General features: G+C 35.4%; 1 protein-coding gene across 1 annotated transcript in view; it reads right to left on the bottom strand.

The window, feature by feature from the left end:
* DACH1 (dachshund family transcription factor 1) overlaps positions 1-12,526 on the bottom strand; it is a 366,376-nt gene that overhangs the window by 112,372 nt on the left and 241,478 nt on the right. Inside the window, exons 5-6 of the mRNA XM_087758755.1 lie at positions 6,796-6,951; positions 6,087-6,259 (exon numbers count right to left, since the gene is read on the bottom strand). Of these exons, the coding sequence (XP_087614881.1) occupies positions 6,087-6,259; positions 6,796-6,951 (329 nt within the window). The remainder of the gene's footprint in view (positions 1-6,086; positions 6,260-6,795; positions 6,952-12,526) is intronic.

The raw sequence follows: 12,526 nt of genomic DNA, 5'->3' as shown, positions 1-12,526 counted from the left end.
ATGTTTGCTTTCCCCCTATGTAAAAGTAGTTGTTTTAGGAGCTGATAGTCTTATTTTTATTCTAGAACATTTACTGTAGAGTGATTACTTTTCACTATTTAAATGTTTTATATTAAATCAAATCTCTCTTTGATCAAGAAAACTTGATCTTTCTTACTTCATGTATCGGTTAACGAGGAAATGAAAGTAGTTCCCTTTCTGTAAAATGGGTATAACATGCCCAGCTTCATAAGAATGGTGCAAATATGTATCTACCACTGTTTGCATAATACTTTTCCTGTAAGGCACAGAAGTGTCCATAGAAAACTTTTGCATTCAACACAGGATTCAGGCAACATAAGTTAAATAAGACTGGGCCAGACACTGATTTAAAAAAATTCAGATACAGAATAACAACCATTCACTGAATGAGGTAGGGGTTCTGTGAAAAAATACAATATGTGATGTTGAAATTAAAATTGCACTGTACTATATGGATGGAATGCTGTCACATTAAGGTTGTAGAGGCATTCTGGTATTTCCTAATGTTAGTCTTATGTCTTTTGAAATTCAGCAATGGTCCTTTAACATAGGCTTTGAATGTAATTTTACTCAACGCATGAAGTCAGTCACATCTAAAGATTTTACAGTAACATCTGATACATTAACAATTCTGGCAATTTTCTCAAGTTTATAGTATCGGAAAATTCTGCTTCATTGGTAATAACAGCAAAGTGGAAGGGTTTTCTATCTAGGATGTCTAATTGTACTTTCAAGGTGCTTCCTATGGCCCCTGTCTCTACAGGATGGTGTGCCAGCCAATTTTGAGAAATACTTCATCTAATCCTGTAAAAAAAGTCATCATTTCTGTAACTGGAAAATAAGTTATCAGTAAACTCTTCTACACTAAACCATCTTATGATGGCCAGTATCTTTTGGTATTAAAAGTCTGCACTAAACTCAAGGCTGCTCACACAGCAGTTACAGAAGACTTAAGCTGAAGCTTCTACAGTCTCTTTGCTGCTCACCCCCTCCATGAAGTGAACTTGCTCATTTTCCTCTTAGAGTCTGTTTCCTTTCAGGTCCACTCTCTGAACTTGCTCTCCACCACTCTGACATGAGACATTTAAATGTACTCTGTTCCGTCATTTCTGTATAGCAGTGTCATATTTCTTCTCTTTGGCTATTATTTGGACTTTTTGGCAACAATTATAGGCAAAAAATATAGGAATATTAAATTACATCAATGGGAACACACACATACTGCCAATGAAAAATGAAAAAATGAATGAACATTAAAATAAAATTTCATGTCAGAATAGGCCTATAAACAGTTATTTTAAAAAAAAAAATCTGTCAGCAGCTCCCTTGGTTAAATAAATTAATAGTAAATTTCTGCTATTGGATAACAGGAAGATATATAGATATAGATATAGATATAGATATAGATATAGATATAGATATAGATATAGATATAGATATAGATATAGATATATATAAACAAGTTATAAACAAGTATAGCACAACCAGTGCTGTGATATATTTAGAGAATTAGCAAAATTTAGTCTCATGTATTTAATATGCGGTGGAAAACTACTGTGCCACTGGTCACTCTTTCAGCTGGAGGTATTGGTTTCTTCTGCTTTATTCTTAATTCTTTCTGTAAGTATTAGTAACATTATATGGATAAAGTGCAATTTTTGATTCTGGCATGCTGCTCTGTTCTAGCTTTTACAATGTAGAATTATTTCAAATTGCTATCAATATGAGGTATGTCCTTTATATTTTCATATATCTTTCTGCTGTGTGAAAAAAATTGATGTAGTGAAACTGCTAACAAGCTGAGCCTTTGAAACCATGGGCAGGTGATGAAAGCCACCTCATGTCTAAAGCATCCCCAGGTCACAGCTGTCACACTCACTGCAATTCATTGCTGTCACAATCTGCTGTCCCTGCTTGTTGTTGCTCTCCTCTTATTCATCCAACTCATATATCTAAACATTCCATTACAAAAAGACATCTAATGTTCGTCTCATGTTCGAAAGGGCACAACACTCTTCTGAAATATAATTCTGAAGATTTTAGAGCTCAGAGTTCACTGCCAAATCTAAGGTGTTGCTTTGTAAGGCTTCCCTTGTAATTTTGTCTTTGTCTCATCTCCTGAACATAGCAGGATAAAATGTTTGGTTAGTACATGATCTCAGCTTTATTCCAACTTCTTATCATGAAGAAATGAAATATTGCCCAGTAATAGAAAGGCATTTGACGCTTTGTGAGTTTAAAGATAACAGCGCTAACTGTGAACTTGGTGAATTGGAAGGAAAGGTCAGCAAGTCATCTACTGTGGCACTGTTCACAAAGGCAATTCTTCCACCCAATGAACCAGGTTGTTTATAATCTGAAGACTCAGATTCTAAGACTTAATTTTGTTCTTTGTTACTTAATTGGATAAGGTTACCATTGATTTACTTTTCAGAGTGGAAATTTCTCATAGGTCTTCTAACTTTCAAGCAGAGTTCAAACTTGTAAACCATCTTGTACTCTAATTTCAAATCTATGCTGTCATTTCAGGTTACAACTATGAACTCCAAGATGAGTGATTCAGAAACTTTTCAAATCAACTTGTGGAAACTGTCACTGAGGAAAAACATTTAGAGTAAAATTAGGTTTAAAAAAATGAGCCAGAAGATAACGAAAACAAAACCAAAAAGTCTAAAAATGTAGCAGCAAAAAAAAAGGAAGATATGATCTAATAACAGTTTTGTGAAAGTGAACAACTGCACTATTTATCCATTCCTGTAAAAATAAAGGAAAAGGAGGTTTGACCTTCTCACTTACATCTATTCTCCAAGATATTTATTTTGATTGTAGTATAAGTTATAATTCATAAACTTTACATTGCCAGTGCAAGGTTCAAAAAGTATGCTGATTAGAGAGTTTCCTGCTCAACAACTCATTGCATATAATTCAATGGACACTAAAATCACAGCCTCTGACTATGCCTAGTGAGGAAGAGGTAACTTGCCATTGACATTATGTCCATGATCATGGGAAGAAAATCCCCCTAACAATGACCTCATGCTTTTATGTTGCTGGGGTTTATGTTTCAATCCTGTTCAGTATTAAAAAATAGGAACATAATTACTTGGCCGTGCTACCTCTATCCACATGACCATATTCATCTGCCATAGACTAAAACAGAGGACATTAATCTAGACATACATTGTACCACAAAGGGGCTGAAGGAAAGAGTAGGAAAGTCCTGCGAGAGTAAAAGTTCCTTAGCCCTTACAGTATTATTGAAATAACTACGTGCAGCAAGATCTTACACTTAGAAGTGAGTTTTGGATGGCAGATTAACACTTGTGTTTATGTATTTACCTGCAGTACAAAGGTATTGTGGGCAGTATGTCACAGGCCTTGACTGAAGAAGTCATAGCAGCACTTAGGTAGTGTCTCCATCAGGTTCTACCTAAATGTCCCAAAACTCCCACTTAATCGTGCAGACTTTAAATAATGTATATTTCACCCTTGAGTGAGCACACTTTTCTAAACAGAACTTAGGTTAATTTGGCCGTTTAAAAACACTTCATTGTAAATCCACATCTTTTTAATTTATGGTTATGTGCAAACCAGATGGGAAAACAAAACCTGGTTTATTAAATAACTTGCACAAGATGTTATGCCAGGAGCTGCACAAAAGTTGGCAGCTATGATGAAGAATTTATTAGCATGAATACGGGGTAGGTGAATTTTCAGAAATGACAGAGATAAATAGTGTAGATTATTAATACAAACAAATGCTTAAATAAGCAAGATTTTGAAAAAAAAATATATGATTTTCCAGTTACAAAGTGCTGCTAAAATGTTTCAAACAGAGAACCAAAATTGCTAGCTACTTTCAAAATCTTCACCTAGATTATAATGAAACTATCTTTCCAACTAGATGAGCTACAAGAATGAACTTGTTAAGAAGTTAAAGAACTCTGGGATAAGGAAAATTTTCAGGTACAGTGCTGCCTGTGGTTAAAATAATATACATAGCTACATGATGACAGTCTCCCTTTCAGAGTCCAATACTTTTAAACCTACTAGACAGGTTCAGATCAGATGAGCCAGGAGTACTTCTCGGTTAAGTGCTTCCTGGGTCCAGCAACGTTCCCATTATCGGGTGAGATCTGTGAACACACCAGGACCTGCTTTCCACAAAAGGAAACCTTGTTTACATAGCCTAGGAGCTGTGTTGTACTTCAAATGTACTGATTTTGGTAACTGGAGACAAAGATCAGGGGTCACATTGGGGTATGCTCCCATAGACATACTTAAATGTAGTCCACAGTAACTTAGGCAACTTTAATAGCTAGAACTAGCTTGTAAATCGACTTTACAAGCTAGAAGTCAGCTTGTCAAAGTTTAGAAACAAGTTACCAATGCTCATGAAGGTCCAATTTTGTACTCTTACATATGAAATCAAATAGCTCACAGAAAATGAAAGAAGGGAAAATAGTAGGAAAAACAGTGAAAACAAAGTTTTGCTGCCATAGTAATTCATACTTGTCAGGTGTCATTTAGCATGTGCTCCATCTCAATTTTTTAAATATCTCTGTAATACTAGTGGTCACTGTATTAACAACTAAGAAAATAAATTTAGAATGAAATAGAGCACCAGGTATGTTCCAGAGAACTTTAGTGTCATGTAACTCTTACTAAATACTGCTCAAGTGAAAACAGAAAAACAAAGGTACAGCAATCACCATGTAATCGAACAGTTAGTTAGCAACAGAGTGTTTATATTGCCAAGATATAGGCAAGATGGACATTAGGGGTGGAATCTAGCTTTGCTGACATAGCACCTAAAGAAAAAATTCTTCTCAAACCAATGTCTTAACTCCCCATGTTAGCAAAGGTAAGAAAGGGATGGCACTGAAGGCCTCCAAAGGAGATCCTATATTTGAAAGTGCAGATACCTAAATTAGGTCACCAGACCATATTTTTCTAGGTCAATAGCAACATAGATTTGTTGACTTTTAACTGAATGGCTCTTTATGATTCTGGGCTTGTTAGGTTAAAGAGGACAGCAGCATAAGCATGTTGAATGTCTTTATAAAGTCAGATCTCTTCACTCTGCTTAAATCATCATGAACTTCAAAACTTTAGCAACTCTTGATTTGAAGGTCCAAGAGATTTTAAGTTTACCCATTTTTTGTCAAAGGAATTGCACTAATGGACAGATTTCCACCATAGCCATAAAATATCAAATAACCTTGCCTTCACATGTCTATTTCTAACATATGAATGTTACATAAAAGCACAAAAGTACTTTCTGTATCTCATTTATTAGAACTAAAGAAGGATAACAGGTAAAATGTAGATATCTGAATAAATATCAAATCAAATTATAAATATCCAGTGGTAAGGGAGAAATGCCTTTAAAATGAAAACAGATCATCTTCAGCCAGAAGGAGAGAAGACTCCATGCCTCTGCTAAATACCTCTGTAATCAGATTAGTTTAGTTACAGGAAGCAAACAAAACCTAAAAGGGGTAGACAATTTCAGATGTCAGATATTTTTGAGATATTCTACAATACTACAGTTCTGGCCTGCAGATTAGCGGGTCTGTTTTGTGCAACTTTATTCCATTCTGTTCTGGGATTTGGCAATTTAGGTTCTGCAGAGGTAAAGTATCAAGACTTTCAGCCTTCTTCAGATAATTTGAAGCATTTCAGTTCAAATGCTTAGATTTAAAAGTTGGAAGAACAGTCTCTTCTAATTTAGGAAAAAAGGAGTAATTTCTTCCTTGATATCTTGAGGAACATTGTCATTAGATTACAGACTATGAAATGTGAGAAATCAGAAAGCCGTGTATTGTGTATGAAAATGCTTCAACTTGAGCAGTTTTAATACTGATTTAGAGAGGGAAAGAAAAACTGAGAAGATAACACTGGCCACCAGCAGCGTACTGTGTTCCCAGAACTGCAACAGCTGGGTTTCTCATATATATTGACTTTATGACTTACCTCGTAACATCTGACACCTACCCACATTTACAACATTTATGACAATTGTGAGCGTACTAGAATTTTTTTTTTTTTTTTAATATAGTTACCTTAATAACAGATGTCTCAACTCTGGATGGAGGACTCTGCACTTGTGCTGCTGCTGCCATGTTGGCGATGGTACTAAGGTGATTCATCTGGCTCATTGCCATCGTGACAGATGCTGGAGGTAGGCTCACGGGAATTAACGGGTGGGGCATCATCATAAAAGGAAGTTCCAATCCTGGTGGGGGAAAAAAAAAGTGAAATAGGTTTGTGCATCTTTTTAAAACATTGTCTTTTTTTTCTCCTGATGGAAAATATTCAAGTGATGGATGACAAGATAGTTCACATTGCAGGACAAAGCAGCTATATGTCAGTTCTCTTCCGGGATATGCATGGGTAAATCACTAGCAACCATGGAGGGTTTCTAGCCACAAGGAGAGGCTATTAGACCTCTTAGTTTGTTCATATCAGTGTAATGTATGATATCATTGCTAAGCAATGGTTGTTTATTATGTTTTTTAATATCTGCTGTAAGGTGCCTTAGCAATGCATTATTATGCCATTGATGCACAGGTTAGCAGTTATTTTAAGAATCAATTTTATTGCATATATATTTATTCTTTATTGTCTCCAGTTCCCCTGCTTAATACTTTAAAGGAAGTATTCCAATATTCCCCACATCTTTGATTTTTCATAGCCTATTTATATAAAGACAAAATAAAGACAGGAATTGAAAAACTGCTGAAGTTAGTGCTGAAAGATGTCAACCCGTACCATTTGGCAGAAGGTGGTTCTGTTGAAGAGGGTTGAGAGGATGGCTAACTGGAACATTATGCTGTCCAGGCAAGTTGGGGTGGTTAACAGAGGCCTGTGATCCTTGGGTGGGGGGAGACTGAAGTTTTTCTTTATCCCAAGAACCATCACTGCTGCCTGTGGGGAATGAATATATATTATTTGGATGAAGGAAGACTCCAAATTTTTAATGTCTGAATTTGCAAGCAAGGCCAGCAATCTAACCTTTTTTGCAAGTGGCATTTTCTTTCTTTCTTTCTTTCTTTATTTATTTAATATGTGGGTTAGGGGAAGGACTTTGGGTTTTTTTTTCCACCCTCTAAAAAACATATGTAAGGATAACTTTTTAAAGTTAAGAGTTAGAACACAAACCTAAAAGTATTATAGTTGTGCTCATTCACATGAAGTTTGTGTTTGATGTATATTTTACACAGTGTTGCCATTCTTAGCAAGTAAAACTATATATGGCATTTGTTTTATGCATGAGAGAGTATTTTTGCCTGCAAAATGTCTAAAAAAATATTGCTTGTTATGCCAATTAAAATTTAAACTATATTCATTTTTCTTCTTGTATTTGTGAATAAATAAACATTATAGGAAGTAACTAAAATATTTATTGAGGGCACCAACATGCATGTATATGTGCTTGGCTGATGATTCTATTTTGTATTTTCAATTTTTATTTCATATTATTAATTAAAATGTAAAGGATTATTAATCGATTCCTGCAGTCTTCTGGTAGTGGAACAGACTAACAGCAAGGAAGAATGTGGACAAATAAGTGTTGAGACAAGCAGTAATTCATGTACTTGAGAAATACCCTTTTTCAATATTGTGGACCTCATCAAAAATACCCACAAAATTAAACAATTAGAGGATTAAACAGGAAGGATACAATTAAAGGACAATACTAAAAATTCATATAACATTATTAATTTGTACACTTATACATAACAAAAAGTTTAATATCTTCCAATCTGGTGACTTATATTATTCATGGTGCATATTTATGTATAATTATTTATGTATAATGCTGAGATTGAGTATATGTATGTTTACACAAACAAAGTAATCTATACACTCATTGTATGAGTTTATTTACTATATACAATCAATAAACAATGTTTGAATATATTAATAAATATGCATATATGCATGCATTCTCAGCAGTATTAATATACACATCAGCAATATATGATTGCTTCCTTTTTCATATAGAGCATAATTTCACCCTGCTGACTTTGAAAGTTTCTACTATTTTCACGGGAATTTCTCTTGATAAGGACTTTAGGATAACATCAGCCAAGACCTATTTAATCTCTACTCAATTTCTATTTAGCATTAGGGACTACAGTTCTCATTTCTGAATGTTTGTCTATATACATCTTACTAGTTAATGAACAACAGGGCTTTGAAAACAACAGGACTAATACCACCTTCTCCTTACTTCAGTAGAAATGAGATTAGCACATTAGTCTTGACATTTTTTAACATCGTTTTCGTGGGATGACAAAAGCACAAAAGTTGGTAGAATTCCAATTTAATTTCTCTACATCTATTAGAAACCTGATTGTAAAAGCTGTACAACATAGTTTATAATGAAAAATACTCCATTATTGCCATGATTTTCTTTCCCTAGTTACTTCATGAAGACAGTTAAGGCTCAATATAAATTCTAACTCATTAGCTCAATACTGTCTCAATCCCAGTGTAAATTGTTCAGAAGTAGGTAATGAAAATTCAGTCCAAACTCTCCCGCAATCAAACAAAGCAATTTTATGAAACAATGAAAGGAATCAATTATATGAGATACTTTTATTATTTTACAAGAAATTGTCATAACCTTTATGCAGTGTACATAGTTGAGCTGGTTAATACATGATTTGAATCTCATCACCTCTGATAAATGAAGATGTTTTCTTGTATCTTGGGAACTCAGACTCAAAAAACCATGAACCTCCTTTCAAACACATACGTAATTGAAGGAACTAAACCTTAGCTGGAAAAATACTGGTTTTCCTTCTAATTTTCTTTTCTCCAATTTTCTGCTTTTTGCCACTGTGACATATACATTTCACTTATTTTGAATATTCTTCCATTAAAAAATATGACCCTGGAAATGAGAGTTAAACACAATAAGTGAGTTCATCTCATTTAGCCAAAATGTAGGTGTTGATGCCAAGTCAGTAGAGGAAAACAGGTAGTTCCAAATGGTCATTCATCCCACCTTAGGGCATGTGTCCCTAAAATAATAAAGCTGCTTTTATGGTACTTAGGGCTTCATTAAAAAACAACACTGAAAATCTGACTATACAATGTCAAATCCTAAGCAGGAACAAGCCCAAACTTAATTTTTGCATTTGTTAAGAAAAGTTGAAGAGACAACTTTGTTCTGGCAGATCTTGCAGTGGAGCACATACTGCTTGTCCATCTTGCTCTAGTTTTGTGCTGGATGTGGTACTGTCTGTCTTGCTGTGGCTAACACGAAGGCAGCAAAGGCCCTCTACACTGGCTAGTTTAGCACAAGTGTGATTACACTGTGATTCAGATGAAGTCAGCATTGCCTGGTGACCAGGTAATGATCAAATGAAATGAAGAGGGAAAGACCGCAAGAAACAAATGGAATGAATGGCCTCTGGGCATGCCTTCATCTGTACAGTAACTGCAGAGGATTTTACAAATGGCTTAGACTTAGATGGCTTAAGTAAGATGAATCTGGGACAGAATGTCTTGTTTTTGTAGCTATAAACTCTCCCATCTTCACCATCCACTGAAAATTCTTTTTTGGACATTTATTTTTTGTTCTTTATAAAAACCAGAAATAGAAAAGGCTATGTTTGTAAAATTTATTTCAGACTTGGAGTAAAATTCTCTCATTTACATGTAAAGTTATAGTATTCTTAACAAGGTCACCATTTTACAAATCCTTTAAGCTTATTGTTTTGTACTTTCCTATCAAAACATGATGACATCCATATGTCATATATGTATAGGAATACACATAATACATAAATACGTATTAGTAATTATAGGAATATTTGTTAATATTATAAGGAAGATTTTTGCATTTTATAGGGCTGGTGAATTCCCAGTAATACAATATTTTCCCTATTTACTAGCAAGATCTTCTACAGTGCAGTTAATTTCATGTTACACGCTGATGTTCGATATGGAGATGGAGTCAATTCTGCTGTGAACCTTCCTAACCTGGTCACAGTATTTTGCACGGTCAGTCATAGATTGCCAATTATGACACTGCCTATGTGGCTCAGAAATTAGAGCTTTTCTAAATCAGTACTCCTTGCTGCCTCAAAATTACAGTGTCTATTGTTTTAGAGTGATATCAAACCCAATAATAAATTGGAAGAGAGAAGACAAGCTTCAGAAAGCGAAGTATTGAGGCTAGCGTTTAGTCAGTGACAGATTCTTTAATACTTGTAGCCTGGCATCATCTGTCAAGATTTGTTTACAAGGAAAATGATTCATAGACAGAATCCAATCCATAACATTAGAAACCACTTTCAAACTGCAGGCTGTTGCACTCCTGATCACTTTAAGTGGACAGACACAGATACAAATAGTCTTGGCCATTTGCTGTGTTTTTCTTATGTTAGTTAAGCGGAACAATTTTACTCTTAGAGGAAACAGTTATTTTCATTAACGTCAAAGAGAAATAAGTGTTATTCCTTAGACACTACTCACCGTCTGCACAACTAAGTGCAAGCTACCAGTTCTGTCACTTTTTACATTTGATTTTGATTTAATGCGTACAGTGGTTTCAAAGAGTATTAAAAATCTGTTGCCTTCTTCCTCTTCACTTGTTGCCCTGCTGGAGGCTTATGTTTTTCCAGTTTCCATCAGTGGTTGTCAAGTCTTTGTAATAGGATTAAAAGCTTGGACACCTGATATCCCTGGGTGCTGCAGTTCACCCTCATAAAAGCTGTTTGCTTTAAATTGAGAGAAAATCAGGTTTTAGTGGCATAATTAATTAAATTATGCAAAGTGTTCCAGATTCAGCATAACACTTTCCGAAGCAGCAATTGGAAGCTCTACATTGCATTCAAACTGCATTTCAATTGATGCTGCACTAGGCTGACCAGAGAGTAGCATTTTCAATGCTTTCAAGCACAAGCGATCCAATTTTGAAATGCAGATGCTTAATGTTGAGTGCTCAAACCCCATACATGTGCACTTGAATAGGCAATTTGGTAGCCAGCTATGTATTTCACGTGCTATAGTGCTAATATGAGCACTCAAAAATTTGAAATTGAAGTTCCAAATGTAAGTACATGTGCTTAAAAACTGGGCTCAGATTGTCTCACATTTACTGCAACAACCTGATGGAACAAAAATGACAATACATTTTCATAACTTAAAAGGCGGACTACAGAATTCAGTGTTTTCCCCATCACCAACATTTCAGCACATATTTTCCATAATGTGAGTTACCTTCTCCCATAATCAGCGGTTACACAACAAACCATTATTTGTACACTGAAGTGGGTCTGTAAAAGCCTGATGCCTGGATTATTTGTATTCATTAGTAGCACAATTAGGTAGCTAAGGATGGTAATAATAAATGAAAACAATTCTGGACTGGAAGGTAATGCAGCCAAGAAAAAGAAAATGAAGCAGAAAACTAGACTGTACAATGTCAGCCTCGCAAACAAACTCTGATCTAAATGTACCAGTTTCATTTTTACAATCGCATCTCTTATTTGCTTACTCCTTTTTCTTTCTCATTCTGTCCCCAATAGGATTCAGCTTGCCTAAATTTAGGTTCCTACAACGTGACTTGAGTGGCTTAATTCCTGTGACAGTCAACAGGGATCTAGCCAACAGGCTCTGGAGAACTGTTGAGCTCCCTCTCTGGGAGACAGACCTATCTTTGGTCAGTTGAACGTGAATCTCCTGGTTTCAGGGACTACAGTCCCAACTCAACTCAATTGCCTAAACACACACTACCTCAGACGGCCAAAATAATTTGAGACACGTCTTATAGGGGTGGTGAGTACAATACAGCACCTACAGGAAACCCCATGGCTATCTGGAGATGTAGATCAGGCAGGATACTCGAGGATATCTAAGACAGTAGCACATAACTATGCCTAGACAACTAAACCAAACCTTTCTTAATTATAGGTGGATTTTAGAGATTAAAATTAGGCTATCTGCCAGGCCTCAGGTCTTGCTCTTCCTTTCATGTGAAAAACTTGGATATTTTACAGCATCCCAGAGAACACTTCAAGCCTGTCTTTAGGCAAGTGATTCCCAGCTCTGGCTCAGGAATGGTTTCAGGTACTATTACACACACAAGCAATACCACATGACAAAAACACAAAAGACAGCCTGAGCTTCTACTAATAACTCAAACCATGACTTATTTTTTAATTTGTATACTATGATCTTCTTTCAGTCCCCTAATCTTGCTGTTATCTTCTGTTTGTTGAAACAATTTGTATCTCAGCAACAATTACCAAACAAAGCATCAGTATCAGCTGTGTTGGCTCATTTTTCTGAAGTGGACTATTCACTATCTAGGCTATTTATATCCACTGGAAAATACGCATAATCAGTGTGCTAAAAGTTGGTAATCTTAGCATCCTGACAGTGAAGAAACCTCTTCATAAAACCATCCAAATCAAATCCTGCTGCTTTAGACTTGGAATTGCTATAAATTTGTGATTCCACTTTTATATAATTCAGTCTCCTG

The sequence above is a fragment of the Nipponia nippon genome, unplaced genomic scaffold (genome assembly GCF_047370975.1).
Source record: "Nipponia nippon isolate SJK-2023a ecotype South Korea unplaced genomic scaffold, ASM4737097v1 scaffold_2, whole genome shotgun sequence".
Classification (NCBI taxonomy): domain Eukaryota; kingdom Metazoa; phylum Chordata; class Aves; order Pelecaniformes; family Threskiornithidae; genus Nipponia; species Nipponia nippon.
The sequence above is the reverse complement of the archived record's forward strand: the minus strand, read 5'-3'. Positions and strand labels throughout refer to the sequence as shown.